The sequence below is a fragment of the Lampris incognitus genome, chromosome 11 (assembly GCF_029633865.1).
Source record: "Lampris incognitus isolate fLamInc1 chromosome 11, fLamInc1.hap2, whole genome shotgun sequence".
Lineage (NCBI taxonomy): Eukaryota > Metazoa > Chordata > Actinopteri > Lampriformes > Lampridae > Lampris > Lampris incognitus.
In genome coordinates this window covers 37,723,940-37,750,231 of record NC_079221.1, presented here as the reverse complement: position 1 = coordinate 37,750,231, position 26,292 = coordinate 37,723,940, and the positions used below count along the sequence as shown (strand labels likewise).

The 26,292-nt window shown below is 41.3% G+C and overlaps 1 protein-coding gene across 1 annotated transcript in view; it reads left to right on the top strand.

Annotated features, from left to right (window-relative positions):
* Nucleotides 1–25,154, top strand: part of hnmt (histamine N-methyltransferase) — a 40,783-nt gene extending 15,629 nt beyond the window's left edge. The window contains exons 4-7 of the mRNA XM_056289868.1: nucleotides 22,651–22,758; nucleotides 22,911–23,041; nucleotides 23,248–23,341; nucleotides 24,058–25,154. Of these exons, the coding sequence (XP_056145843.1) occupies nucleotides 22,651–22,758; nucleotides 22,911–23,041; nucleotides 23,248–23,341; nucleotides 24,058–24,419 (695 nt within the window). The 3' untranslated portion in view covers nucleotides 24,420–25,154. The remainder of the gene's footprint in view (nucleotides 1–22,650; nucleotides 22,759–22,910; nucleotides 23,042–23,247; nucleotides 23,342–24,057) is intronic.
* The last annotated feature ends 1,138 nt before the right edge of the window (nucleotides 25,155–26,292 follow it).

Here is a 26,292-nt window from a genome sequence, read left to right as displayed (position 1 = left end):
GCGTGAAAACCGTTAGGAGGGTAGCTCTTCAGGAGCAGGGTTGGGCACCACCGCTGTAAGATAACCACGCCCCCTCATTTGAATATAATATATGGAAATAAAAAGAGAAATAAATAAATAAAACGAGAAATAAATCAAAATAAATAAATGGCATTAGGAAATAAACGTCGCCGGAAATAAATGTGGAATTACAAAATCAGAGTCCCATGAAATAAATAAAAAGTGTCTTTTTTAATAAAAATGTATTTATTCACTTATATAGTTATGATCATATTTATTTATGTATTTACTTCTACATTTATTACCTCATTAATTTATTTCAGGATTTATTTCATATCTCTTATTTATTTATCTATCTATCTATCTAATATTGACAAAAATAGCATTCCATAGTCATTGGTCAAAATTCAGTGGCCTTTGGACTGATTGAATTTAGCCCAAATGATCAGAAAATCGAGGGGTCGTTCCGAGACACCTGTCACCAACGTAACACGAAGATGAATGGAAGCTGATGCAGTTGTGTTTGGGCTGTAAGAAATTAGCCCATTTAGATGTATTTAGTGTTTTTATTGTGACTATTTAGTGCTGTTGCTGCTGCTCTTATGTTCTACCAAAATTTAAACTAATCTGTTCTAAGGTCTTTTAACAATAATTTTCTCATCTATAAAAGATGGGCTTAGCCCTGATAGCCCATTTAAACCAGCCGTCCCTGGAACTATCATTCCCGTTTGACTTACTTGAGACACCGGGTGTTTTTATGGACGTGATAGAGTCCCGCATTAAAACCTTTGACCTGGTAAATGCTTCCAATCATTATCAAAGGTTTGTGTGCAACTTTCCAGCTGCCAAGTTAATATTTACCCCCAGTGACTGTGTTGTCTGTGTTTCGTTGTTTTATTGCACTCTAAGTGTAACGCAACATTTTTTATTTATTTGTGCTGCAGAGTTTAATGTGTACCAAAAACAAATTCCACCGGCCTTGGTCGTGTGGCTAATAAAACAATCGAATCTAATCTAATCTTTTCTGTGTTGGTGCCCTTTTGAAAATGTTAAACCAATCCTCTAAAATTATTTTGAGTGAATGTCAGTGTCATAATTGTTTGTTATGTGATGTCTAATTGAGTCTAAATCTATTAGAACTACACATTCTTGCATAGGGCGTTAATTAAGATTATCTGAGATTTTCAGTAGATCTGCCGACTAAGCCGACATGATGGTCTTTGACCACATTTCCTTTTCTTCTGTTACTGGAGAGCACATGCTATTGGATCACTTTTTAACTTCATTCATTCATTCATAAATTAAGTACATTAACGGGAATTGAGAGAGCTCACATTTACAAAGGTGCCCCAAATGTAGCACACAGAAAATTGTAATAGTATTACAAAGGATAGAAAATGAAATTATGAAAAAAAATCATTAAAACAGTTGCATCCAATAAAACCAATTGCATCGATGTGGAAATATGTCCTATATTAAGCTCTTGGACTTTCCAAGGGGGACCAGATCCTCTAGTTGCAGTTTGTTTTCAGTGTTGTTCCAAAGGAGCACATAAACAAGCCCATTCTGCTCAGTTTAGAAATACTGAATCTCTTTAGTCAGCCAACCCTGTGTCCTAGTTATGGACTTAGACGTCAACAAGGATGTGGGATAAAAAAAGTTAGTCCAATCAGCAGTGTTTGATATATCTAAAAATGATGCAATGTATTTCACTTTGTGTTCCTTCTGACTACCCAACCTTTTGGTATTGACTAATCCGCCGACCAATTTGTGTGTTCCGCCATCTAGCGACACCACCATTGCGGTGGCAAGTAGCAGTGTTTGCTGCTGCCTGCTAAGTGACAGCAGCGACAGCAGCATGAGTAGTTGGATTGACAACGTTAGAGAGTGTCCCCCAGTTACTGATGAAGGTACCTTATGGATGGCGATCTTAACGTTGTTCAAATTGTACATATTAGTTAGACATCGGTTATGTCAATAGCCAGATAAAGAGAAAAAAAATTACAATTTAACCATCCGCCACATTTCAAGTGATGAAATAACTAACGTTTGTGTAGCTAGCTAATATGCTAACGTGACTGTACTAGATAGCTAGTAAACATTCAAGGGTTGCATTTAATCCCAGACCAGTTATATAATAGTAAAACATTTTAAAAATACGAATGTTTTTTTTGTAGGTATTCAAGATTATTTCATTAATCATCTGGCTTGTGATGAGCAACAAAATGCCAACTACAGATCTCTAATAGAGGGTCAAAATTATCGGAGTTCCGGGTGGGTTGGCCAAATATTGCACACTCTGCCAGATAATGAACACATCATTCTAAAAGGACCTGTCCAATACTCACAGTGCATTAACAACCATCATAATGTTGAATTAACTCTGCAAAGACAGGATGGCAAATTTGTAGGTGTGAACTGTGACTGTATGGCCAACAGAGGGAAGTGCTGCAGTGATACAGCAGGACTTAATTTGAATTTCTTGCTTATTTTTAAATGTCATGGATGCAATTAATAAAACCTATGGTAACTTCAGGAGAAATGGAATCAAACTTACATGATATTAATATCCCATATGCAACACTGGGTATTGGTGTTCTTTCATTGGTTTACCATCCAGGAAGTGTATTCCACACATCTTGGGAGTGGTAAGAATAATGAGGATGAGTAACAAATACCACAATAACTCAACAATACTACCTACTACTGTTGGAGCAGCCAAGAACTGCACAGCTTCTTCCCGGCTTCCTAGACGTCGTTGTCAAATGTAACGTTGAATAATGTTAAAAAGATAAAAGTAGAAAATTGTACACTTCTTAGCACAGCTTGCATTCAAACGCGCGCGTATTGTAGGGAAGCGCCACCGCAGTAATGGCGACTCGTTAACTTCCGGTACTTCGCGGGATTTGTCAATAGATCCCAGTGGCGTGCAAAAGGTATTCCTAAAAATAAAACACTGAGCACTCTGATATCCCAAGTTTAACCGCCATGAAATTTGAAAGGGGAGCATGCTATAATCAAGCATAGACAAAATTAGGGCTGTGCGATATAACCAAAATCTCATATCATGATATAGGTCATTCATATCACGATAAATAGCGCATTTTCTGTAATTCAATGAATAAATAGTTGTGAATAAAGTCAATGAATAAATAGCTATGAATAAATCTACAATATTAGTGTCTGGGTTTTGTTTTGAGCACTCGGCTGTGCTTTTGCGGCTCTCATCTGTAGACTCTCTCCGTACTGTTTGGCGTGATTCTTGCGTAGGTGGCAAAAGAGGCTAATGGCGTTTGGGTCTGTTGTGGGGACCGGCGTGTGGCATATTTTGCAAAGTATGGTTTTCTGGTCCGTGTCAGACTTTTCATACCCAAACCACGTCCATACGATAGAAGTAGCCCCTCTTTTAGGTACAAGCTCCTCGTTTTGTCCTGGCTGGTCGGAGTCCTTCTGTTCTGAATTACCCCGTTTTGCGTTACGTTCACTGTCCTCCATGTTTGTTCGCCTTGCCTTCATGCACATTTCCTGCCTGTGTCCGTGCTGTGCAAAGAGCGGAAAGGGTCGTCCTAATGACGAAAATATCGCCGTAAAGTGTGTGATTTGCGACACAACGAAATAAACGATAGAGCTTTTTGGGGGGTTGGGATTTCCCCCCAATCTCACTTGGCCAGTCACCCCACTCTTACCCACATCCGGCTTCCCACCCGCAGACACGGCCAAATTGTGTCTGTAGGGACGCCCGACCAAGCCGGAGGTAACGCGGGGATTCAAGCCGGCGATCTCTGTGTTGGTAGGCAACGGAATAGGCCGTCACGCCACCCGGACGCCCAGACGATAGAGTTTAGTATGAAACGATAGACGTTTTCGTCACGCGATATATATCGTCATATCGCACAGCCTTAGACAAAATGATTGACAGCACTAAGGTTTTCCTGTTTTCAGATGAGAAACATTACTTGCCTCTATACAAAAATGTTAAAACATTTGAAACATTTTAAAATAGTGTAACCGGTTATTTTCTTGCCCGGTGCGGGATTCGATACGGAGTGTACTGCGCCACAAGGCGACATCACTAACCGCTCGATTAAAGGGTCAGACCCGTTAGCTAGGGGCTAACGTGTCTTATTAGTAGTTTACAGTCGTCACCCTCCCCGGAAGCGCGCCCTCGCGCTTTGTCATTCTGCGCTCCGAAGAGACTTCTGGGGATCTGCACACTTCCCGGATCCCACCGCTGCCACCAATGTAACCGGTTATTTTCTTGCCCGGTGCGGGATTCGATACGGGGTGTACTGCACCACAAGGCGACATCACTAACCGCTCGGCTAAAGGGTCAGACCCGTTAGCTAGGGGCTAACGTGTGTTATTAGTAGTTTACACGTGCATGGATAAGAAGCCACGCTGGCCGCTGGCTGACGGGTCTGACCCTTTAGTCTAGCGGTTAGCGATGTCTCCTGCGGTGCGGGCGACACGGGTTCGCTTCCCGGCCGCGGCAGTTCCTGTGGTTGCGTTGTCCCCCGGATTCGCTACATTGGTGTCAGAAGTGGGATAGGGAGACCGTAAGGCCATCGGAAGCGTATGCGCCCTGAGGCGTGAAGAAGCTGATATGCTTAAACGTTGTCCCCCGAATTCGCTACAATATGTTTTGAAAAGAAAAAAATGATCATCAACCCATAGACCCAAGGTATTTATATGATTTTTTTCCCTCATATTTTGAGTGCCGTTTGAGGCGTCAATATTGAGATTAGAATCAATTTAAATGTGAGATCTTAAGAAAATCAGACATTTCCTTTTATCTGAATTGAGAACAAATTTAAAGTCATTGAGGTTTCTGAATGGAAATAGAGGTAATCTATTTAGTAGAAAGAAATGCCGGGAAATTCAAATTAAGCTGGACCTAAAAGTGTCATTGGTTGGGATCGACCTAACAGAGAATTAGTTTGTTCCACAGCCTGTAGGCAGAAACAGCAAAAGCACAATGTCCCTAGGCTTTTAACGGGACCGTGGAAGAGACATGAACGTTTTGCTGGAGGATCTGAGTCACATGGATCGCTGTGGAATGGGGGAAAAGACGGTCAGGTCGAGTCACTTTTATTTGTATAGCCCATACGCCCATTTCACGCCGCGGTCATCTTGGATTTAAAAAAAACCAAGTGGTGGGAACTTAGCCACGCCCCCTTCTTACTCAATCGGAAATCAATGCAGCCGGGGCCAGCAGCAAACATGGTTAGGACTACCAACCTCGAGCACCTACCGTCATTTTCCACAATATGAAAACTAAGCTGGATCTTTTCTTTTTCGAGTACTTTCTGCCTCTCCTGTGCCAGTGAGGAGAGACACACACACACAGGGCTGTATTCAAAGAAGCTGTTTAATCACAATAAAATAAAAAATAAGATACATTTCAATTTTATACTGTACATTCAATATTTATACATTAGATTGTTCCATCTACAATATTTTCATTCTTTGTCCTTTAACTTTAACAAAACTGTCGGTTCATTTTAAACTAAAATATGTTCGGTCAACTGTCATTCTGTTGTAGCAATAAACTGGAACTCGCTACCAACTCAAATCATCAATTGTTTACTAAACTAAGATAGTGATTGCTCATCTCAAGGTGTGGGCTAAAAAATGGGACTGTACTGAAATGAAGTTAAATATGTTTCAATCTATCTAAGGTTTGTGTGCACTATTTTCTTGTCAGCTGAATTTAACAAACGTTTAAAACAGTGGTCCCTGAAAATTTGTTAGGAGAGCACACACAGTCCACAGTTGGTTGACTGTTCCACTTAGTGAAAGGGGTATGACTCCATCAAAAATGTGGTACTCCTTTATGCGTCTTATTGACCGTTCGACGTGTATTCTCAAGCCAGCAATACTCTGTGTGTCTGTGAGCACATCACAGCTAAACTGTCCACTTGGGCCTAAAAATGCAGGGATGACAAGTGTTACATCTATTTCATCGAGCAGGTCTTTGATAAGGAAGCCCTTATCGGCCATGACCTCATCACCTGACTCTAAGAGGTCCAGAACACCTGACCTCTTAGTTATCTCCTTATCAGAAATACATCCTGTGTATAGAATACTTACCAGGCTAACTGACCCTGAGGGAGTGATCCCAATTAGGGATTTCAGTGTAGTGTTACTTTTATAATGGGAGTATGTCATGGTGTTCAAAACCTTCGAACTAGCTGTCTCGATGCGGATCTCTGTGCAGTCTAGTATCACTCTTGTGTTTGGGTAGAATTCCCTGAATACTGGTGGCATTAGCTCGTCTACTGCTGCTCTACTAGGCCATATTGGGAGGGTCCCTAACATAAAGAGCAAATAGCTGGCCCACGTCGTACAGTTCCTGCTGACTGTGGCCGGCGACACATTGAATCGTACAGATAAATCCAGAGCAAAAAAGCCCTGCCTCACACGGCACAAGAACAGGAAAAACTGATCAATCAGCGATAAATGCTCTGCATGGAAGCCAGACACAGAAATGTGTTCTAGGTTATGGCTGTTCCTTTGCATTTGAGTCCATCGCACCATGGACTCTGCAGTAGGCTGTAAAGCTAGGAAGAGTGCTTTGAGGGTGTGGTAATCCTTAAAACCAGTGTAAAACCTGATCAGATTGGGCGCACACTGGAAGCGTTCTAGACCAAAACACTCACTTTTCAGCTTTTTATTTTCGTCCTCCAGGAAAGCGATGCGTTTCTTTACTGCGTCAAGCTGGTCTTCCACAGAAAGGGGCTTCACGTCGTAGTCATGATCAGGTAGAGTCGCCCAAACCTCACTGGACACATGAGGATATGTCATACAGGTGGGAAGCAATATAAAGCCACACATTTTCCTGTTATCAAGATGATGTGTCAGAACAGAGCTATCCACTATTGAAAGATTAGTGAATATATATATATATATATATATATATATATATATACATATTATACAATGCAGTAATCTACATGTTTGAAAAATTGTATTGTACTGACAGTAACAACTCACCTATCTCCCTCATGTTCCTCTTCATCTTCTTCTGCTTTTAAGTCACCAATGCGACTACAAACGGGAGCAAACATTTTTCAACGTCAAACTTCTGTCTCACTTCTAATGTTTTAGTCACAGTGAAACTGGTCACCCCAATATTATTTAACTGGCTGTACATGGTGCAACCTCTGCAGCTCAATGCATACAGTAACGTTAAATGTTCATACAATCTCTGCAGCTCAATGCATACAGTAGGCCTACATGTACATAATGTCTGTTGCAATAATAGCAGGAGGAGTAAACATTTAGCCATATGGCATCTTAATGTGGAATTTAGTTGTAAACATGAGTGCACAACTGTAAACGTTACTCACTCATCTGCTAACTCGGGTGTCACCTCCCCAGCAGGTTGACCACCACGAACAGGAACCCTAAAAATACAAGCTATTAATGGCAGGTATTATGTTTCATTTCATCAACATCCTAAAATCATTTTCATGACAACATCCAGCTAACGTTATTATAGCTCTGCATGACCTACCGTGATGTCTGCCTGCTAGTAAACTTAGCTACCTCCTCGGCGTAGGTTGATTTGACCATGGGAAAATGGTCGGTAGAGTTCCGGGTTTCAGTTTTGTCAGCCCAAGAAACGTCTTGCGAAAACAGTCCTCGGTGAAGTGCTTTGAGCACACCCTGGTGTTGTCTGTGATCTATAATGACAAATGATATCTGACGTTACTGTCAGCAACATGTTAACTGTTATGGTTGTAGTTAGACCAGAAAGCTAGCTAACAACGTTGCTAGAGAGCTAGCTAGCTAGCTATCCAGCCAGCTAGCTAGGTAAAGCTGAAGGTATTGGTAGTTACCTGAAAATGTGGCCCTGTATCCCTCTTAATTTTCACCACCCATGCCTTACGGGTGTGCAGGCGTTTGGGGAAGCGGTGAAACGTCAAGGATTTATCTCTTTCCCTTCTTTGATAGGAGTTGCAGGATGGTACGAAGCAGTACGACATGTTGCTTCCAGCAGTGTTTTCAATGAAGTAAGAAGGGGGCGTGGCTAAGTTCCCACCGCTTGGTTTTTTAAAAATCCAAGATGGCCGCGGCGTGAAATGGGTGCATTATCACAAACAGGGAGGTGGCGAGTATTGGGCCAGATGTCCTACTTGCCAAAAGGAATGCGAAGCGGTGCGGTGGCCTTTCGCTTCCTGCAGTAGTCCGTCAGGACCTTAGCATATGGCCGCTCCTACGCAAATGTGTCCGCAGCAGCACCTTCTCGAGGTACCTCCTGTTTTCACAAAGTCTGTTCGGGGGGGGACGAATGGGTTCCCGGCGGTATAACCGGGTGGGTCGATTGGACTCGTGTAGCCTTGGTTGGCAGCCAGTCTAGAAGAAGGACAACTCGGATTTCAAACCCGGGTAGATGAAGCTCGTTAGCCTTGTGAGGCAGTTCATCTGGAAAACTCTGATTTAAAACCTCCGCTGCCTTGGGGGTATACTCGTCTACGGGAAAGGCTTCAGGAAGAAACCCTGAGGAAAAATCTGCATTTGTCTCCACTGCCAGCCGTCTCGCTTAGTCTTGCCACTGGTAGGTAGTAGGTGGTCTCGGACGAGAGAGTGGGGTTGAAGTTGCGCAACTCTTCCTCACCTTAATCATGACGCAAGTCATCAAGTCATCCATCACAGGATGACTAGATGGTCCTCGTCGCTGCGACGGACAAATAACGAACGAACAGGTTGTGAAGTACTCAATTTAAAGGCAACTAATATAGGCTAAGGCAAAAAGATGAGTTTTAAGTTTGGATTTAAAGGACTCAACAGACTCTGATTGTCTGATGGCAGCAGGCAGGTTATTCCACAAGAACGGGGCCCGATAGGAAAAGGCCCTGCCACCAGCTGACTTCTTTTTAACTTTGGGTGCACACAGGAGCCCTGTGTTTTGAGAGCGGAGAGCTCGATGTGGACTGTACGGTTTAAGGAGATCAGACGGGTAAGATGGGCCAAGACCATTTAGGATTTTATAAGTCAGCAGAAGCACCTTGAAGTCTGATCTAACATGGATAGAAAGCCAATGAAGGGAGGCAAGAATTGGTGCAATATGGTCCAATTTTCTAGTTTTAGTTAGGATTCTGGCTGCAGCATTCTGAACCATATGAAGACTTTTAGCACTAGCATGTGGCAGACCTGAAAACAAACATTACAGTAATCAAGTCTGGATGAAACAAATGCATGTAGAGTCTCTGCATTAGCCATTGACAGGAAAGACTGAATTTTAGCTGTTATGTAAGTGAAAAAAGGAAGTCTTGGTGATTTCTTTGATATGCTTATCAAAGAAAAGGCTGTGATCAAACGTAACACCAAGATTTTTGACTGCCACACTTTCTGAAATCACTCAGAAATGTTTGGAGGGGCCAGGTCATGCAGTGCTTTACACGCAAACAATATAATCAAAGAAGGCTGAATCAGTTCATCTGGATACGCTGTTTATCCAGATGAACTGATTCAACCTTCTTTGATTTTCTTACCTGGATTATTGAGCATGCACAAAGACGCAAACAATCCATCCATCCATCCATCCATTATCTGAACCACTTATCCTGCTCTCAGGGTCACGGGGATGCTGGAGCCTATTCTAGCAGTCATTGGGTGGCAGGCGGGGAGACACCCTGGACAGGCCGCCAGGCCATCACAGAGTACACACACACACACACACACACACATTCATACCTAGGGACAATTTAGTACGACCAATTCACCTGACCTACATGTCTTTGGACTGTGGGAGGAAACCGGAGCCCCCGGAGGAAACCCACACAGACATGGGGAGAACATGCAAACTCCACACAGAGGACGACCTGGGACGACCCACTAAGGTTGGACAACCCCAGAGTTCGAGCCAAGGACCTTCTTGCTGTGAGGTGACCACGCTAACCACTGTGCCATCAAAGCCGCTGACGCAAACAATATAAGCTAAAAAATATTTTTTAAAACTAACTGGGACCCACTGTGGAGAGACCAACACAAGAGACATGTGGCTTCTTTTTTTGATGCTAGTCAGAAAGCCTGATGGCAGCATTGTGGACTAGATGGGCCAGGGATGACTGACTGACTCCAGTGGATGGGTAGTTACAATAATCTCTGTAGGAAGTAGAGCTGAGAAATGGTTCAATATAATATGGATATGGTGATATGAGACAAGACATCATCTGGGATTTTGGTTATGGTAACGTCAAGTTATTCATTACGTATGTTTTATTTGTATAGGGACAGACAAAAACATGTTGAACAACTTCAGATAAGTTGTATGGCATTGCTTTTAGCTTCTCCATCAGCAGTCCCTATATAACTTAAATGTTGTCATCCCCTGGTCTTAAAGGCTGCATTACATTAAAGCGTCATCTGCTTTCGCTCAGTAAAATGAACAATGAATGCCTCCACCTGCTTGGTCATCATATCCACATTACCAATGATCATTTATCTATAGTTTATATAGTGTAGTTTTCTATAGTGTAAATGTGTTATGAAAGCACCTCACATTAGGTATTCAGTCAAAGCTATTGTGATATGTAATTTTGTCAATAATGCCCAGTCTTAGTGGGAAGAAAAGAAGGCATGTGTGAGGGTTGAAGCTCGACGATTGCTTGGGCTTAACTCCTGTATGTTAACTTACGGTGCGGACTTAGGTTTGCGGAGGCCTCACCCAGTGCCGTCTATGCAGTGTCTTTGTCCACGTCTGCATCTTTGTTTGATGGCTGGGAGAGCTTGTTCTGGTGCATCTTGTGGGCTGAGGGATCACAGCCCTGCCCGGAGCTGCGCCCGAAGAGGAGGCACCTGACAGGATACAGAAGTGGGGTAGGCTAAGCTAACTGCTAGCTCATGCAGACCAGCAGTTCCGATAACACCGAGGGCAGTCTGGCGGCGGCCTTGCCTAGCATTGACTGTGTTTTTGGTGTCGTCGTTTGAAGTGCGGGGAGGTATGTCAGAGGTGTCTGGCTGGGAGAGCTGGCGTTGGATCAGTTGGTGGAACCTGGTCTGCTGCGTCCGGTGGGCCCAAGGACCACGGCCCTGCCTGGAGCTGAACCTGAAGAGGAAGCACTGAGGGCGGTCTGACAGGATGCGGAAGCAGGGCGGGCTAAGCTAACTGCTAGCCCATGCAGACCGGCAGTTCTGACAGTCATACTGGCTGGCACTCGTTCTCTTGGACAGTGATTTTTTTTTTTTTTGGATATGTTGTATATATGTTTTTGTAGTTTCGTAGCTTTTGCAGTTTGTATATATGTATTCTTGTAGTTTGGGTATGTGTTTTAGTCTTTGCTGTGGGCACTGCCATGGGCCGGGGGGGGGGGGGGGGGGACAATATTTCATTTCACTTCATGTACGCAAGTGCATGAAATGAAATGACAAATAAATGTTCCGGATTCCTGGTTATGGCAGACCAGTAACAGTCGAGATTGTTTTTAAGACACCAGCTTAAAAAAATAAAGTGAACATTAAATCCTTTACCAACGCCTGATTTGACTGTAATTAGCCCTTTATCAGTTATAAAATGCTCGGGTAAGAATGAAGTGGAGTTTTCATGAAGCGATTCGATGATTTCTCAGAGTCTTGCATCACTTCCATGACAGTCTAAACATGACTTCAGGTATTGTTATGCTTTAGCTCGCTTGACCATAAAGTACACACTTGTTTCTTAGCTGTCTGAAACATTTTCAGCTGTCTGGAGAGGTAAAAGATCTGGCTAAAGTCCAGCCCTTGTCTCCTTTAAGCACGACTGAAGATAAACTAGTGATGTGACCTTTCTTTGGCTTCCAACTTTTAAATTGTCACACACACACACAATATTGTTGAACGTTTTGGCAAAATACGCGAAATAGAATTGGGTCACATAAAGAACAAACTCTTTTAATACCACAGTAATATAGATTATGTTGAAATGGCTGCTCATCAAAATATTTGAAAGGTCTTTTAGCAAATGACTCATGCTTGATGGTTTTTTGGCATCCATATTTCAAACACAAGCAATAGGACAATGATCGCCAATGCCTTGTGCAAATGTACCACATATGTATGAGGCTTCTGTGTCAGGTGAAGATTAATTGGTGGTCTTTCACAAAAGGATGAGTTGGCTTGATTTTAATTTGTGAATGATTTAACTTTATACAACATGACTTTAATTTATTCGAATCCTCACTTAGCCAATCCGTATTCAGGTCGCTCATAATAAGCCATCCAGCATGTGCATATTTTGACCATAGAAATCATCAAGCGCCTTTATGCCTGCAGAGAGAGAGATCTATATATGCTCCTATAGCAACCAAGTGTTGTGTGTTGCCATCCATGCAGGTTTATAGGACAATATATTCAAAATTATTCAGGTCTGAGGAAGAAACTAACTCATTTACAGTGAAACAGTTTCGAACATCAATCAACGTCCTACCTCCTCTGCCTTTCCTGTCCTGCTTGTAAGGTTGTAGCCATCAAGAGTTACATCAGCATGTCTGACACCTTTTTAGTAAGCCAAGTCTCAGTTATAATTAAGATGCCTGGATTAGACTCCTTGACCCATATGTGCACGAAATCTAATTAAGGTTTCACCCCCAATATTAATGTGCAGCAGTCCAAGCCAATGATGTGCCTTGAAGTCCCGTGGTGTTTATACTTCTCAAAAGTTTCCACCTTGAAACCTATTTAGTGTGCCGCTGTTCTAAACTGGAATACGCAAGACGTTTTTAAGTGGGGAACCATTTGTCCTGAACTTTGAACAAGGAAGCCGTGTGGAATAGCAGATTGTGGGAATCACGTTTGATCTGCCAGGGTTTGGATCTGCAGCTCTTCACACGTTGCAAGCTTCCAGTTCTGATATGATATTTGAGGCCAACAAGCTGAAACCATCTGTGTTTGTGTGCATCCAGTTTGAGGAGAAATAGCATGTTTCTGAAAAGCATTGACGTTATTAATAAAAGTTATACTCATAGACAGCGGCTCCTCAGCTATACATGTAACTTGGCAAAGACAAGGGAAATTCACACATCCATGACAGGGGGAGGGCAGGAGGGCTGAAATGGTCAACTGCCTTATTCCCTGTAGGTGTTAATGATGAGATTCATTATTTTCACTCCCGCTCTGCCCATCTCATTAGTTTAAAAAAGGCAGTCAGATGTGCATGGAGATTAAAAGTGGAAGTGGAAGGGGAAGCTCCGACAAAACAAAACTTGAGTAAAAGCTGGCAGAAGTGCGTGTGCAGAGGAAAGTGAATGGGGCCACACCACCTCCTCCTCCTCCTTCTTGTTCTTCTTCTTCTGGAGCTTGATGGCGGGCTGAGCAGTGAAACTTTGCGTAGCTCTGCTTCCTTATAGTCCAACGTTATAAAATTAGACGATTGTATCGACATCAAACGGCTGGATTTGAAGCTGTCAAAATGCCAAATTCAAAGAAACCTGTTGAGGGTCGCCCCTCGAGTTCTACAGCTCCCGCCAATCTACTTGAAAACACAGGACACGACTACTGCGTGGAGGTAGATCCGAACGCTAACAGCAGCAAGAGGGAATGGGCACAAGACTCTCCACCAAATACTCTGACAAAAGAATGCGGAGAAAAGAAAAAGAAGTCAGAGGAAGAGGGAAGTGAGGTCTCCAATAAAGCCACCTTGGAAGCCATAAAATCCTTAGGTGCGAGAGTGGATGACCGGTTGGTGGAGATCAAGGACCAGCTGAAACGCAACAGCACCATGATAGCGAGCCTGGCAAAGATCCCGCAAGTCAGCTCGGAAGGCCTCGCCCAATGTAAGAAAAAGATCAAGGTGACGGAAAATGACATCGACCAGCTTCGGAAAGAGAATACTGAGTTAAAAATGAAGGTGAGGGAGCAAGACAGATACAAGCGAAGGTGGTGTCTGAGGATTAAAAGGATGGAAGGAGAAAATGCTGGAAAACATCAGAGCAGAGACAATCTAGCTCCTGAAAAGCATTGCTCCTGACTTGGATTTGAAGTTGGAGGTTGCAGTTGATGTGGTGCATCGTGTCGGAAGGAAAGAAGATGGCAGGCATCTCCAAATTATTATTTTGTTCGCCATGCACAATGTGAGAGACGAGATTTGGAAACGCACTAAAGACTCTCCCGTGTGTAAGGAGGCCGGAGTGCGTTTTGCAGAGGATCTGACCCGCGAGGACTTGATGGAGAGACAACTTCTCTGGCCCCAGATCGAGAAGGCAAGGCAGACCAATAAGGTTGAACACTTCAGAGGCCCCTTTACCTACATTAAAGGTCGCAGAATCACAGTTTAAAGAAGAGTCAGAAGGATACTTCATGATAATCATGGCCAAGTCGCCATTTTGTCATTCTGCTCGTCATGTGCATTGAGAGAAAAGAGATCTGGAGACACTCCTGAAGCCCCTTCGCCTTTATGGAAGGACGGAGGAAGTATGAAATACACCCATTGTACGTTATTAAATAGTCAGAATTACATTAGATGTCACTGACTAATTGTTTTGGGCGTTTCATTCGCTCTTTCTGCTTTTTTTTCCACACAATACTCTACAATCCATCTGTTGTGAAATCTACTTTCGTTCAGTAGTGTTGTTAAATGTTATTGCTGAATACTCATGTTTCTTTTTGTTCCTTAAATACCCGGGGTTTAAAAGACATTGTTAAAAGAAAAGCCATATTTATTTTCTGTAAAGGGCAAATGTTTAACTGTTTCTTTCTTCAAGAGACTCACTCTTACGTCGCCGACGCCACTTTCTGGTCTAATCAGTGGGGTGACTCTAGGTTATTCACTCTGGTCTAATCAGCGGGGTGACTCTAGGTTATTCACTCTGGTCTAATCAGCGGGGTGACTCTAGGTTATTCACTCTGGTCTAATCAGCGGGGTGACTCTAGGTTATTCAGCCATGGTTCCAACCGTTCTGGAGGAGTGGCAGTCTGTTTTAATACGGTTAACATATATTAAATGTGTGCTCTCAACTGTAGAAGTAAATCTTTATTTTTGTATTAACGCAGGCAAACTTCATGAGTACATACGGGTACTGTGTGACGAACAATGATAACAGCCAATGAAATGCGCTGAGATTGACGCGTGGTCGTGCGTATATAAAAGTGCATCTGTCAATAGAGTCCCTCTATCTGCGTTGATCGCGGCAAGAGGGCAGAGCTGACGTCCCACTGTGTATTTATTCCCCCGTAAAGTTAACAGTTATTTCGGTCTAGCACTTGGTATACACGCCAGAATCGCTGAACAATTCAACTCTGACAACAAATACTTTTCCAGGTAAAGTTGTCACACATATGGCTGATACTAATGGACACTGGTTAGCGGTAGTGGTGGATATAGACCATTTATTTTTTATTTTAGCCAATATATATGGGTATAATAATTATAAAGAAAACGGTAAGCTCCTTTCGAAAATCACAGAGGTTATAGTTGAATTGGAATCGTCCTTCCCTACTGACTATGTGCTAGTAGGTGGCGACTTTAATTTAGCGCCTGATGAGTGGCTTGATAGGTGGCCATCCAATTATGCGAATTTTCATTACAACCCAGCTATTTTACAATTTAACATTGACAACCATTTGCTTGATATTTGGAGAAATTTAAATCCGAACGTAAAACAGTTCTCTTGGATTCAACCTGATGCAAGCAGCAAGTCGAGAATTGATTTTTGGCTTGGTACAGAGGCAGTGATGAGAGCTACGTTTAATTCTTCCATCGCACAGGCCCCCTTAACTGGCCATTGTTTAATCTCGGGAGTTTTGAATCCAGTCATGAAGCCTCTAAACTCCAAAGGCTATTGGAAGTTTAATGATGATCTGTTGAAATATGAGGAATAGTGTGCCAATATTAGAAGACTGATTTCTGAAATGAAATATGATGTTCAGCTCTCCTCTAACTGCAGCAAATGGGAGTTTCTGAAATACAAGATTCGAGAGCACTCTATCGGCTTTAGTAAAAATCTGTGCAGACAAATCAGAGTATGAATGTACATTGCTAAATTACATCTGCATGTACGCTTATAATAATCAGGACAATAACAACAGTAACGAAACAGAGGGACAATCTTGTTGCATTGCAGCTAGGTTAGATGGGCTTTACATTAAAAACGCTCAAGGAGCATATGTGAGATCTCGGGCCAGGTGGATGAAAGAAGGCAAAAGAAATTCGGCTTACTTCTTTCAACTTGAAAAAAGAGACAGATAAAAAAAACAATTAATAAGCTTATTATTGATGAGTCTGAATCCTCTGAGCCAAAGGATATAGCAAATGAGGTATTTAATTTCTAGAAGTCACTATATTCCTCTTGGTTTTCTGACTCTGGTTCTATGCAGTTTTTTTGACAAGGTTAAAGGTCACCTGCCTAATATTGCTCAACCCTTCAAAGATTCGTGTGATTCAGACGTTCTTATAGAAGAATTGGATTATGTTATCTGAAAAATGGCTACAGGTAAATCTCCTGGCTCTGATGGTCTTACTACAATTTTTTTCAAATGTTTTTGGTCAGATAGAGAATTATTACCAAATGCAATAAAGGACTGCATAGAAAGACAGGAACTGACCCCAACTATGAAACAAGGAGTAATAATATTGATCCCTAAACAGGGGAACGATAAAAATATTCTTGATCATTTAAGGCCTATCACTTTGCTAAATACAGACTATTAAGATTCTGTCAGGAGTGTTAGCTGCCAGACTGAAAGAAGGTATAACACAAATAATTAGTGAAACACAGTCTGGTTTTATCAAGGGAAGATCTGTTCACAATAACATCCGTCTGGATCTACTAGATTACAGTGATTTAGCTGAAGATGATGGACTCTTACTGTTTCTAGATTTTCACAAAGCGTTTGATTCTGTTGAGCACCCTTTCATCTTACAATCCCTACATCATTTTGGTTTTGGAGAAAGGTTTGTTGGTGTCATAAGCATGTTATACAAGGATATAAACAGTTGCGTGTCCTTACCTGGTGGTACCTGCCCGAGATTTGGTGTTAAGAGAGGCATTAGACAAGGCTGCGGCAGCTCCCCTTTGTTATTCATTATTGTAGCAGAATTACTCTCCATTCTAATTAAAAATGATAACATTGAGGGCCTAGAGGCCTTGGGCAACAAGTTATTGATAAGCCAACTTGCGGATGACACCAAACTTTTCTTAAAAAATGCCCCCAGATCCCCTTGGCCCTTAAATCAGTTGAGCTCTTCACTAAAGCCTCCGGTTTAACTCTGAATATAAGCAAATGTGAACTTCTGGCGATACATGGGCATCATTCTAGCTCTTTATTTGGTGTCCCTGTTAAAACTGAGGTTAAATATTTAGGAATTAATGTAAAATCCTTGAATCAAGAGAAGAGATGATTGTTCAGAATAATATTACAAAGTGTAAAGCTATATTAAACAGTTGGTTACAGAGGGACATTACTCTGTTTGGGAGGATTCTACTCACCAAGATGGACAGTCTCTCTAGATTTATTTATCCTGCTTACTCATTGGCTATTTCATCAAAAATGATTAAATCCATAAATCAAACTTATTTCAATTTTATTTGGAAAAACAATTGTCATTATATCAGGAAAAGTGACGTCTTGAAAAGTTATGAAAACGGGGCTGAATGCCATTGATTTTGACATTATGAATGGTATGATTAAACTGAAGTGGCTGAAAGCCTTTGTCATAGATGAGACTGTGTTTTGGCATGCCATTCCTTATGCAATCTTTAACAAGTTGGGAGGGATTGCTTTTCTTTTGAACTGTGATTTTGAACTGTCCAAGGTACCGTTACGTTTGGCCGCCTTTCATAAACAAATTTTGCAATATTGGAAACTGTTGTTTAAACACAACTTTACTCCCCATGCAGTTCCAATTTGGAATAATAGATGTATCCTGTTTAAGGGAAAATCTTTGTTTTTGGAAGAGTGGTGGAAGAAGGGTATTTGGTCCATTACACAGACATTACATTGACAGAGGCAATTTATTGAATTATAATGAGTTGTGTTTGAAATATAGGTTATCCTCCTCTGTAAAGCTCTATGAAATGGTAATAGGTGCGATCCCTATACAACTCAAGGTGATGGTCTCACAGTGTCGTATTTACTCCTCTGTCAGCCCCACACTTCGCCCCTTAATGATTGACAACTTAAATTTGTCGACAGAACCTGCAATAATCTCTTTATCAGAAACTCTCTGTTGAAGATATGCTATCCTAACCCTTTAAGAAGGAATTATATTTTAGACATGTACTCAAATTTGAATGCCCATAAAATTAGAAAAAGATGCATTTCATTCCCTACCCCCCCCCAAAGCCAAAGAGGTTCACTTCAAGATAATTAATGATATTTACCCCTCCAGTGAATTTATAAGATTAAAATTTAATGTAGACTGTAATTTCTGCCAATTCTGCAAGACAGACATAGAAACAACGGATCATTTATTTTTCCACTGTAACATTACTTATAAGTTTTGGTATAATTTGTATGTATAGATGAAGTTGAGAGTTGGTGCTTTACCGCCATTTCTACTAGTAAGTGTCAAATTTGGAATGTTTATGGAAGATAGAAATATAGAATTCTTGTTGAATAATGTAATTATTTTGACAAAATATTTCATACGCAAATGTAAATATTGCAAAACGCATCCCTGTTTAGCAGCCTTTAAAACCGAATTGGTAACCTTGTCCAAATCTCTAAAATGTATGAAAAACAGAAATGCCCAAAAATTCTTTTTTGCATTTGAACAATTTCATGTAATTTAACCCCTGGAATATTGTATTGTCCTATTTTATTTTATTTTATTTCATTTTATCTCTTTTTAATTTTCCTTTTCTGTTTCCTTGTTTGGTTCGCATTGTCTTTGACATGTTTGATGTACTCTTCTTAGCCTACTCTGTTGTTTTAGAGTATACTGGCTTTGTCTGATGTGTTTGTATACTTGAAGTTTTGATTTAAAAAAAATCTTCTTCTTCTTCTTCTTCTTCTTCTTCTTCTTCTTCTTCTTCTTCTTCTTCTTCTTCTTCTTCTTCTTCTTCAAGGTGTATTGCCACCACCTTCTATGCTGGAGTGTGGGCCAGAGTACTAAAGGATGAAAGGCAAAATAAATAAATAAATATATATATATACATACATACATACATACATACATACATACATACATACATACATACATACATACATACATATACGTATAGCACTAGATCATCTCCATTATGCCAATTTCTTTTAAGAATACAAACAATGGTTTATATCGCTCCCCTTCAATACTGAATAAATTCTTAAGAATAAATACTCCCACCCCAAACGTCTTGAGTTCCTTCTTCAGCTTTTCTCTATGTGTTGAGTATTTCTGGCAGTGACAAATAACATGCTCAACAGTTTCTTCTGATCCACATTCACAAAGTCCTGATGGATGCTTCCCTAATAGGTGCGTTGTTCCATTTAATCCTGTGTGTCCTAACCTCAGTCTTGAAATGACTGCTTGTCCCCTAGAATTATATAGAATATCCTCCCTCCCACTTTTGGTCTTATTTTATACAAATGACGGCCCTTGTTTCCATCATCCCATAACTTTTGCCAAGCCATAATGATTTTGCTCCTTATTATTGTTTTAAATTCAGCTTTGCTGAAGGGCACCTTCATGACTCTGCTTTGCTTCAGGGCTTGTTTAGCCAGTGAGTCTGCCATGTCATTCCCCTCTATACCCCTATGAGCTGGAATCCTTGATGTAGTCTGAATAGTGTCTCGTAGATTTTGTAAATGATATCTGGCCTGCACTGAGATGACACGGACTGTAATGATACCAGAGCTGACAATGAATCTGAACACACTATGACCTTTTTAAGCTTGTTTTGCTCTACCCACTGTAATGCCAACGCAATAGCCAATATCTCAGTTGTATATCCTGTTAAGTGATCTGGTGTTCTTTCCTTGATATATACGTATATCTAACTCTGGGATAACAAAAGCAAGTCCCGTGTTTCCTTTTTTAAGTTCCATATTGGAGTGAATTATGTATTGTGTTTAATCTACTGTCCACTATCTCTGCCCAATTACCTCTTCCTTTCATTCTCTTCATTTCTCCTTGAATATCAAAATCTAATATCACGGGGGAAATAACCATGGCGGAGTCACCGGGTATGGCACTATGGAACAATAACTTCTCCCATGTAATCCCATTTCTTCAGCCATTTTATTTGCTGCCCAAGCAAAACATTCTCCCTTTGCCTCCCCACTTTTCCAACATGGTTTGAGGACCTTCACAGTAGGATGGTTTTCCCTACACCCTTGTAGATTTTCCCAGTAGTTCACCATGATTGGCTTATATCTTAGAGTCAATGGCATCTCTCCCATTTCCACTTGAATGGCTGTATTAGGAGAAGTCTTAATATCCCCACAGCATAATCTCAGTGCCTGAGTTTGTATCACCTCGAGCTTTTTTAATTGTGATTTTGCTGCTGACCTGTACACTACACTTCTATAATCAAGCACTGATCTTATTAACCCAACAATAACAGTCACCAAAGTGCTCCTATTTGCTCCCCATTCTGACCCTGTCAAACATCTCATTACATTGAGAACCATCTTGCATTTTTATATATATTATTATGATGCCTCCAGGTCAGCTTAATGTCAAATAAAACCTCCAGAAACCAACAAGTCTTTACTTGCTCTTATTGCTCCCCATACATCTTTACACCTGCTTCCCTTATTTTCCTCCTACTAAACACCACAACCTTCGTCTTTTCTACAGAAAAAAATATAATCCCCATGAGTGTGACCATTTCTCTACAACCAAAATCACTTCTTGAATCTTCCCTCTAAGTCGTGCTAAATTCTTCCCCCTCTACCATAAAGCCCCATCATCAGCAAACAGTGACTTCCCAATGTCGTAATTTATATCAGCAAATACATCATTAATCATGATAGAAAAAAAGATTGGAGTTCCATTATCTACCCTGTATTTTTGTGAAATGCATGTAATATGCTGGGGGCGGGGCGTCCAGCTGGTGTGGCGGTCTATTCCATTGCCTACCAACACAGGGATCGCCTGTTCAAATCCCCTTGTTACCTCCGGCTTGGTCGGGTGTCTCTACAGAAACAATTGATCTAGTCTATGAATGGGAAGCCGAATGTGGGTATGTGTCCCGGTCGCTGCACTAGCGCCTCCTCTGGTCGGTCGGGTAGTCTGTTCGGGGGGGAGGGGGAACTGGGGAGGGAATAGCATGATCCGCCCACGCGCTACGTCCCCCTAGTGAAACTCCTCACTGTCAGGTGTAAAGAAGCGGATGGCGACTCCACATGTATCGGAGGAGGCATGTAGTAGTCTGCAGCCCTGCCCGGATCGGCAGAGGGTGTAGAGCAACGACTAGTACGGCTCGGAAGAGTGGGGTAATTGGCCGGATAAAATTTGGGAGAAAAAGGGGGAAAATTGAAAAGAAAAAAAACGGGGCGGCGACCATTTTAAAACTGACACAGAGTTGTACTGAAGTATGGCAATATGAAACCTACTTATGATTTTCAATTGCAAAGAAATAGTGATGTGGTGCCTGAAAAAATGACATTTCAACAGATCCACTTATTTGTGAAGTCAATGCCAATTGCTATTATTATTGTTATTATTATTAATAACTATTAAATATCATTATATATTATACATTATATTATTATTAAGTATTATTATATTTTATAACAATTATTATTATTGTTAGTTTGTGTGCTACCTCAAACTTCACCGAAATTACACACTTGTTATTACCGCTTTGCTCCCTCAGTGAGTCCGGTTCTCATCAGAGAGCTTCCAGCTGTCCAGTAAAATCCTCATGTTTCTGGCAGTGGAATGGTGCAACAGTCCTCAGCTCTTTCCTGATTTCTGCAGAATGGGACGTCTCGCTCCGCTGTGTACCTTGTATTGAAAGGGGATCCATGGAGATAACCGTGACCACAATTTAAAAACAGGTGTTATCCATCATTCCAGTGCAAGTGCACAAGGGAAAGAAATGGCAAACCATGATATTGCTGGCTGGTCGAGACGATAGCTGGTTAGCAGACCGTGAACACGTCCCAGCAGTATGAGAGGATAGCTGGTGTAACAAACCCCAGTAACATTTTAGAAAAACAGCAGTGATAGAAGCTGTATAAAACTCTCAAAATTAGCATTTGGAAACAAGAGTATGAATTGTAAGACACAATTCCATATGGATTCCATAAAAAAAATCAGTTTTGTCCAAATTAGAGCCAGCATCAAAGCAAAGGAAATATAAAACTTCAAGTGAACAGGAACAGTAAAGCTATATGTATTAATAAAGGAAAAATTCAAACTACCTGTACCCATTGCCCGGCGATAAAATAATAAAGATTATAATAATAATAGTATTGTAAAAGTGGTCGATATTCCATCACTTATTTTGTATGGAATTGACTAAAGGGGGAATTTTTCTTTGGTAACTGTAATCTAAGTCCATAATTTCAGTTTTCTGGGGGGCTCAACAGTTTCTTTCATCTTCTGTGTGGATTTACAGTGACATTTCAGGGGAGGAATGGAGCGATTTATGGGTTGATTCAGCTTACAAATGGCTTTAGATAGACTAGTTATTTTTGGAAGAAAAAAAATCGAAGTGTGTTTGCTCAAACAAAAGTAGGTCAACAATTAATTTGCAAGGACAAGTTGTTTATAAAGAACATCTCTGGTGTTACCTACAGGCGAGATCGACCTAGAGATGTTCTCTCAGCTCCGTCTGAAGCATCCAGGGTTGACTGTGGATAATGAGGTGGTGGAGCCCAACAGCCAGCAACTACACAACTACAAAGGTACTGCCCCGAGTCAGCGCGCAGTCATCTGGTGTGTGTTTTAACTGAGCAACAGCTTGGTAAACCACAGGGGCTGTTTCTAGGTACCCTGATATAAACATATTGTTTTGTCGACATAATATATCCTGCCTTTTGTGTGTCTGTTGATATAGATTTAGTGTCAGACAAATCAGATTTAGATTACATCAAATTCTCCTGGAACGAGATGACGGCCTCCGAGTTTGAGGAGCACTGGAAAGCGAATAAGATGACCAAGAAGGCGGACTTCATTCACATGGTCCAGGTTGGCATTAAAACCACATTATCTCGAGCATAGTTATGCACATGCGGCTCTCACTCCGATACTGTATTTGTGAAACATCTAGGTCATATTCATTTGGCAGTTTTCCATGGCAATTAATCTCATTTGGACATCTGTCTTCCATAGAATTATAATTAGGTGCTCCATGAATCCAGTTAAATGCTCATTATCTGCTGCTGAATTAACAGATGCTGTACTACGTCAAGGATCTTGAAGCTACCATCAGGTTTTTCCGGAGTCTTCTCAGCAAGAATGGGAAACTTCTCGTCATTCTTGTGTCTGGTAAATGAGCTGATGTCATGTTTGATAAGTAGGACATTTTAAATGTTTATTTACAGTGATTTGTGGATTAGGAATCCACCAAGAGAAGGTCTGCTCAGAGCACCTTAATTTTACATGATCTGCATTTAAAAGGAAATAAACAGTAAATAGTATTCTCAGTTATGTTCTTTTATTGTGTGGCAACATATGTCATTTTGTTTTTATATACTTTTTCCACGGCACAGTGGTTTGTGCGGTCGCCTCCCAACAAGAAGGTCCTGGGTTCGAGCCCCGGGGTAGTCCAACCTTTGGGGTCATCCCGGGTCATGCTCTGTGTGGAGTTTGCATGTTCTCCCCGTGTCTGTGTAGGTTTCCTTCGGGTGCTCCATTTTCCTCCCATGGTCCAAAGGCATGTAGGTCAGGTGAATCGGCCATACTAAATTGTCCCTAGGTGTGAATGTATCAGCCCTGTGATGGCCTAGTGGCCTATCCAGGGTGTCTCCCCGCCTACTGCCCAATGACTGCTGGGATAGGCTCCAGCATCCTGCAACCCAAATTCAGACAAGTGGCTTGGATAATGGATGGATGGATGGATACTTTTTTTCCGTTGCATAAGTCAAGGATTGGAAAATGTATTGTCCATGCTCAACAGAAATGTAACAGCTGAGGTGTCTTTGTCTGTGATGACCTTTGCCCACTGATATTTTTTTAAATTTTTGTATTTTGCCCATATCAAGGTGACAGTGGCTGGGGGAAGCTTTGGCAAACCTTCAGGGCCCAGCTGTGCAGCACAGAGATCAGTCAGTGTGTGACCACAGGCGACATCAAAAAGTTCCTGGACTTGGAGGGCGTCCGTTACCAGAGCCACGTGCTGCCATCTCACATGGATATCACCGAGTGTTTCAGTGTGGGAGACGAGAAGGGAGAGCTGCTGCTGGACTTCCTAACCAAGGTGATGGACTTCAGCAGGACAGCCTCCCCTGAATTGAAAGCAGGTGTGGTGGATCTGCTGCGTCACCCTGACTGCAGCGCGGAGTCCAGGGGAAGAGTCATCTTTAACAACAACCTGGAAGCGCTGGTCATCGAGGCCCTCCCGTAGACACAGGTGTTGAACACAATCTGAGTTAGGAGACAGGTCACTTAATATGGACCAACTGGGATTACCAATTGGGTTTTTAAATTTTCCTAATAGGATTTTTTGAAGAGATATTCTTTTCGGTTGTTTGTTAATTACTGTAGGTAAATTTCAGTGTTTTTTTAATCAGAAAATTGGTTGTTTTTTTTTTATGATTTCAATTTTCATTTGATTTTATATAACGGCATTTTAATGTCTTTTGCAGACCAGCAGGGGCTCATAAAAAAAAAAGATTATTGTTGTTTATTTGGTTATAAACCACCTCAAATATTTATGAAATTCTAAAATCAACTCAGGTCTGTTTCTAAACAGATGGGGTTTAAGACAGGAGTGTGCAAATCCTTACTCCATTCATCTAAACATTGGCAGACTGCACAGTATTTTCATCGTAGCAAGTTGTTAAGATAGATATGAACAGTCTTTGACAGCTTGACAGGTTGCACTGATCTTTCAATTTCTATTAGACATGTTGCACATGGTTATCAAATATGAACAAAGTCCTCTTTGAAAGCACTGAGCAATGGAGGCATGAGAGGAGGTAATGCACGGTCTGCAGTAGCTCTGCATGCTCACCTTCACTCATTAATATCAAGTGGGTTTTTGTCATTTGTATACATATATTGTCTATGTTTTGTCAATATTTAACCATTCAATTTTATACTGATCTTAAAAATGACTCAATAAAAATGCTAAATACTTTGTTCATTCCCATGTTTGTTGTAAATATTTCCGAGCCAAATCTCTGGGTTGTGACCAGTCTGACAGGCAGCAGTCTGTCGCCAAACACACTTGAAATTCAAGCAGCAAAACTGAGTAAATAGAAATGATGACAAAAGTTAAATGCACTGTTTATTGAGATTTAAAGCTCACTTGTGTGTAGTCAGTTATTGACCAGAAGGTGGACACGGCACAAGTCATCACTGGCTTAACACTAGCAGTATGAGTCCGGCATGCTCTGCATGTGCACCCAGGTTTTATGTCACTACCTACAGTGCCTGTTGTCATCCTGGTTATGTGAATGGGGACTTGGTTTTTGCTGAGCTGGTAGCCCCGTGTTGTATAAGTGAAGTATTGGTGCCATCTTCAGGTTGGCTTCAGTAGTGGATTCTAATTTGCCAACAATTAAAATACAAAATAAATAAATAAATATTCCACTTAATCCAGCAGACCATTTAGTCTTGCCATTATTATGTATTTCTATTAATTTAGAAATTAGCAACAGGATCTGCTCTGAGAGCACTGGTTTTCCGTTTGTTACTCTGTAATGCAGATTGATTTTAAATGAAAGAGTTAAATTATTTTTAGATACAGGGATGCACTGAAGTGAAAATGCTCAGAAGTGCCAAGTCATGAGGATGACCTACTCTGATTTACAACACGAACTAAATTAATGACCAGACAAGCTATGCAAGTACTGGCCTGTAATGTTACTGGCTGTCTAAATCAGGACATAGAGAAAAGAATCTTTCCCCCTGTTTCACACTCTCCATGTGCCTACGCGAGCTTAAGCACAAGGAAAACATCCCCTCTCAGGACTTGTGATGGATGGTTTTTGACCTTGAGTCATCCGGCCTGGATTCCAGGCACCTGGAGAGCCCCTGAATTATGGTGCATGCATCGCATCGTGTATTTTTGCAAACACATACCTGTACAGGTCTTTCTGTGTGTGTGTGTGTGTGTGTGTGTGTGTGTGTGTGTGTGTGTGTGTGTGTGTGTGTGTGTGTGTGTGTGTGTGTGTGTGTGTGTGTGTGTGTGTGTGTGTATGCACGCGCTTGATTGCTATAAATCCTAGTGTTCAGAGGCCCCCCACATAGTAGAACCAGGAGAACTTAAGGGA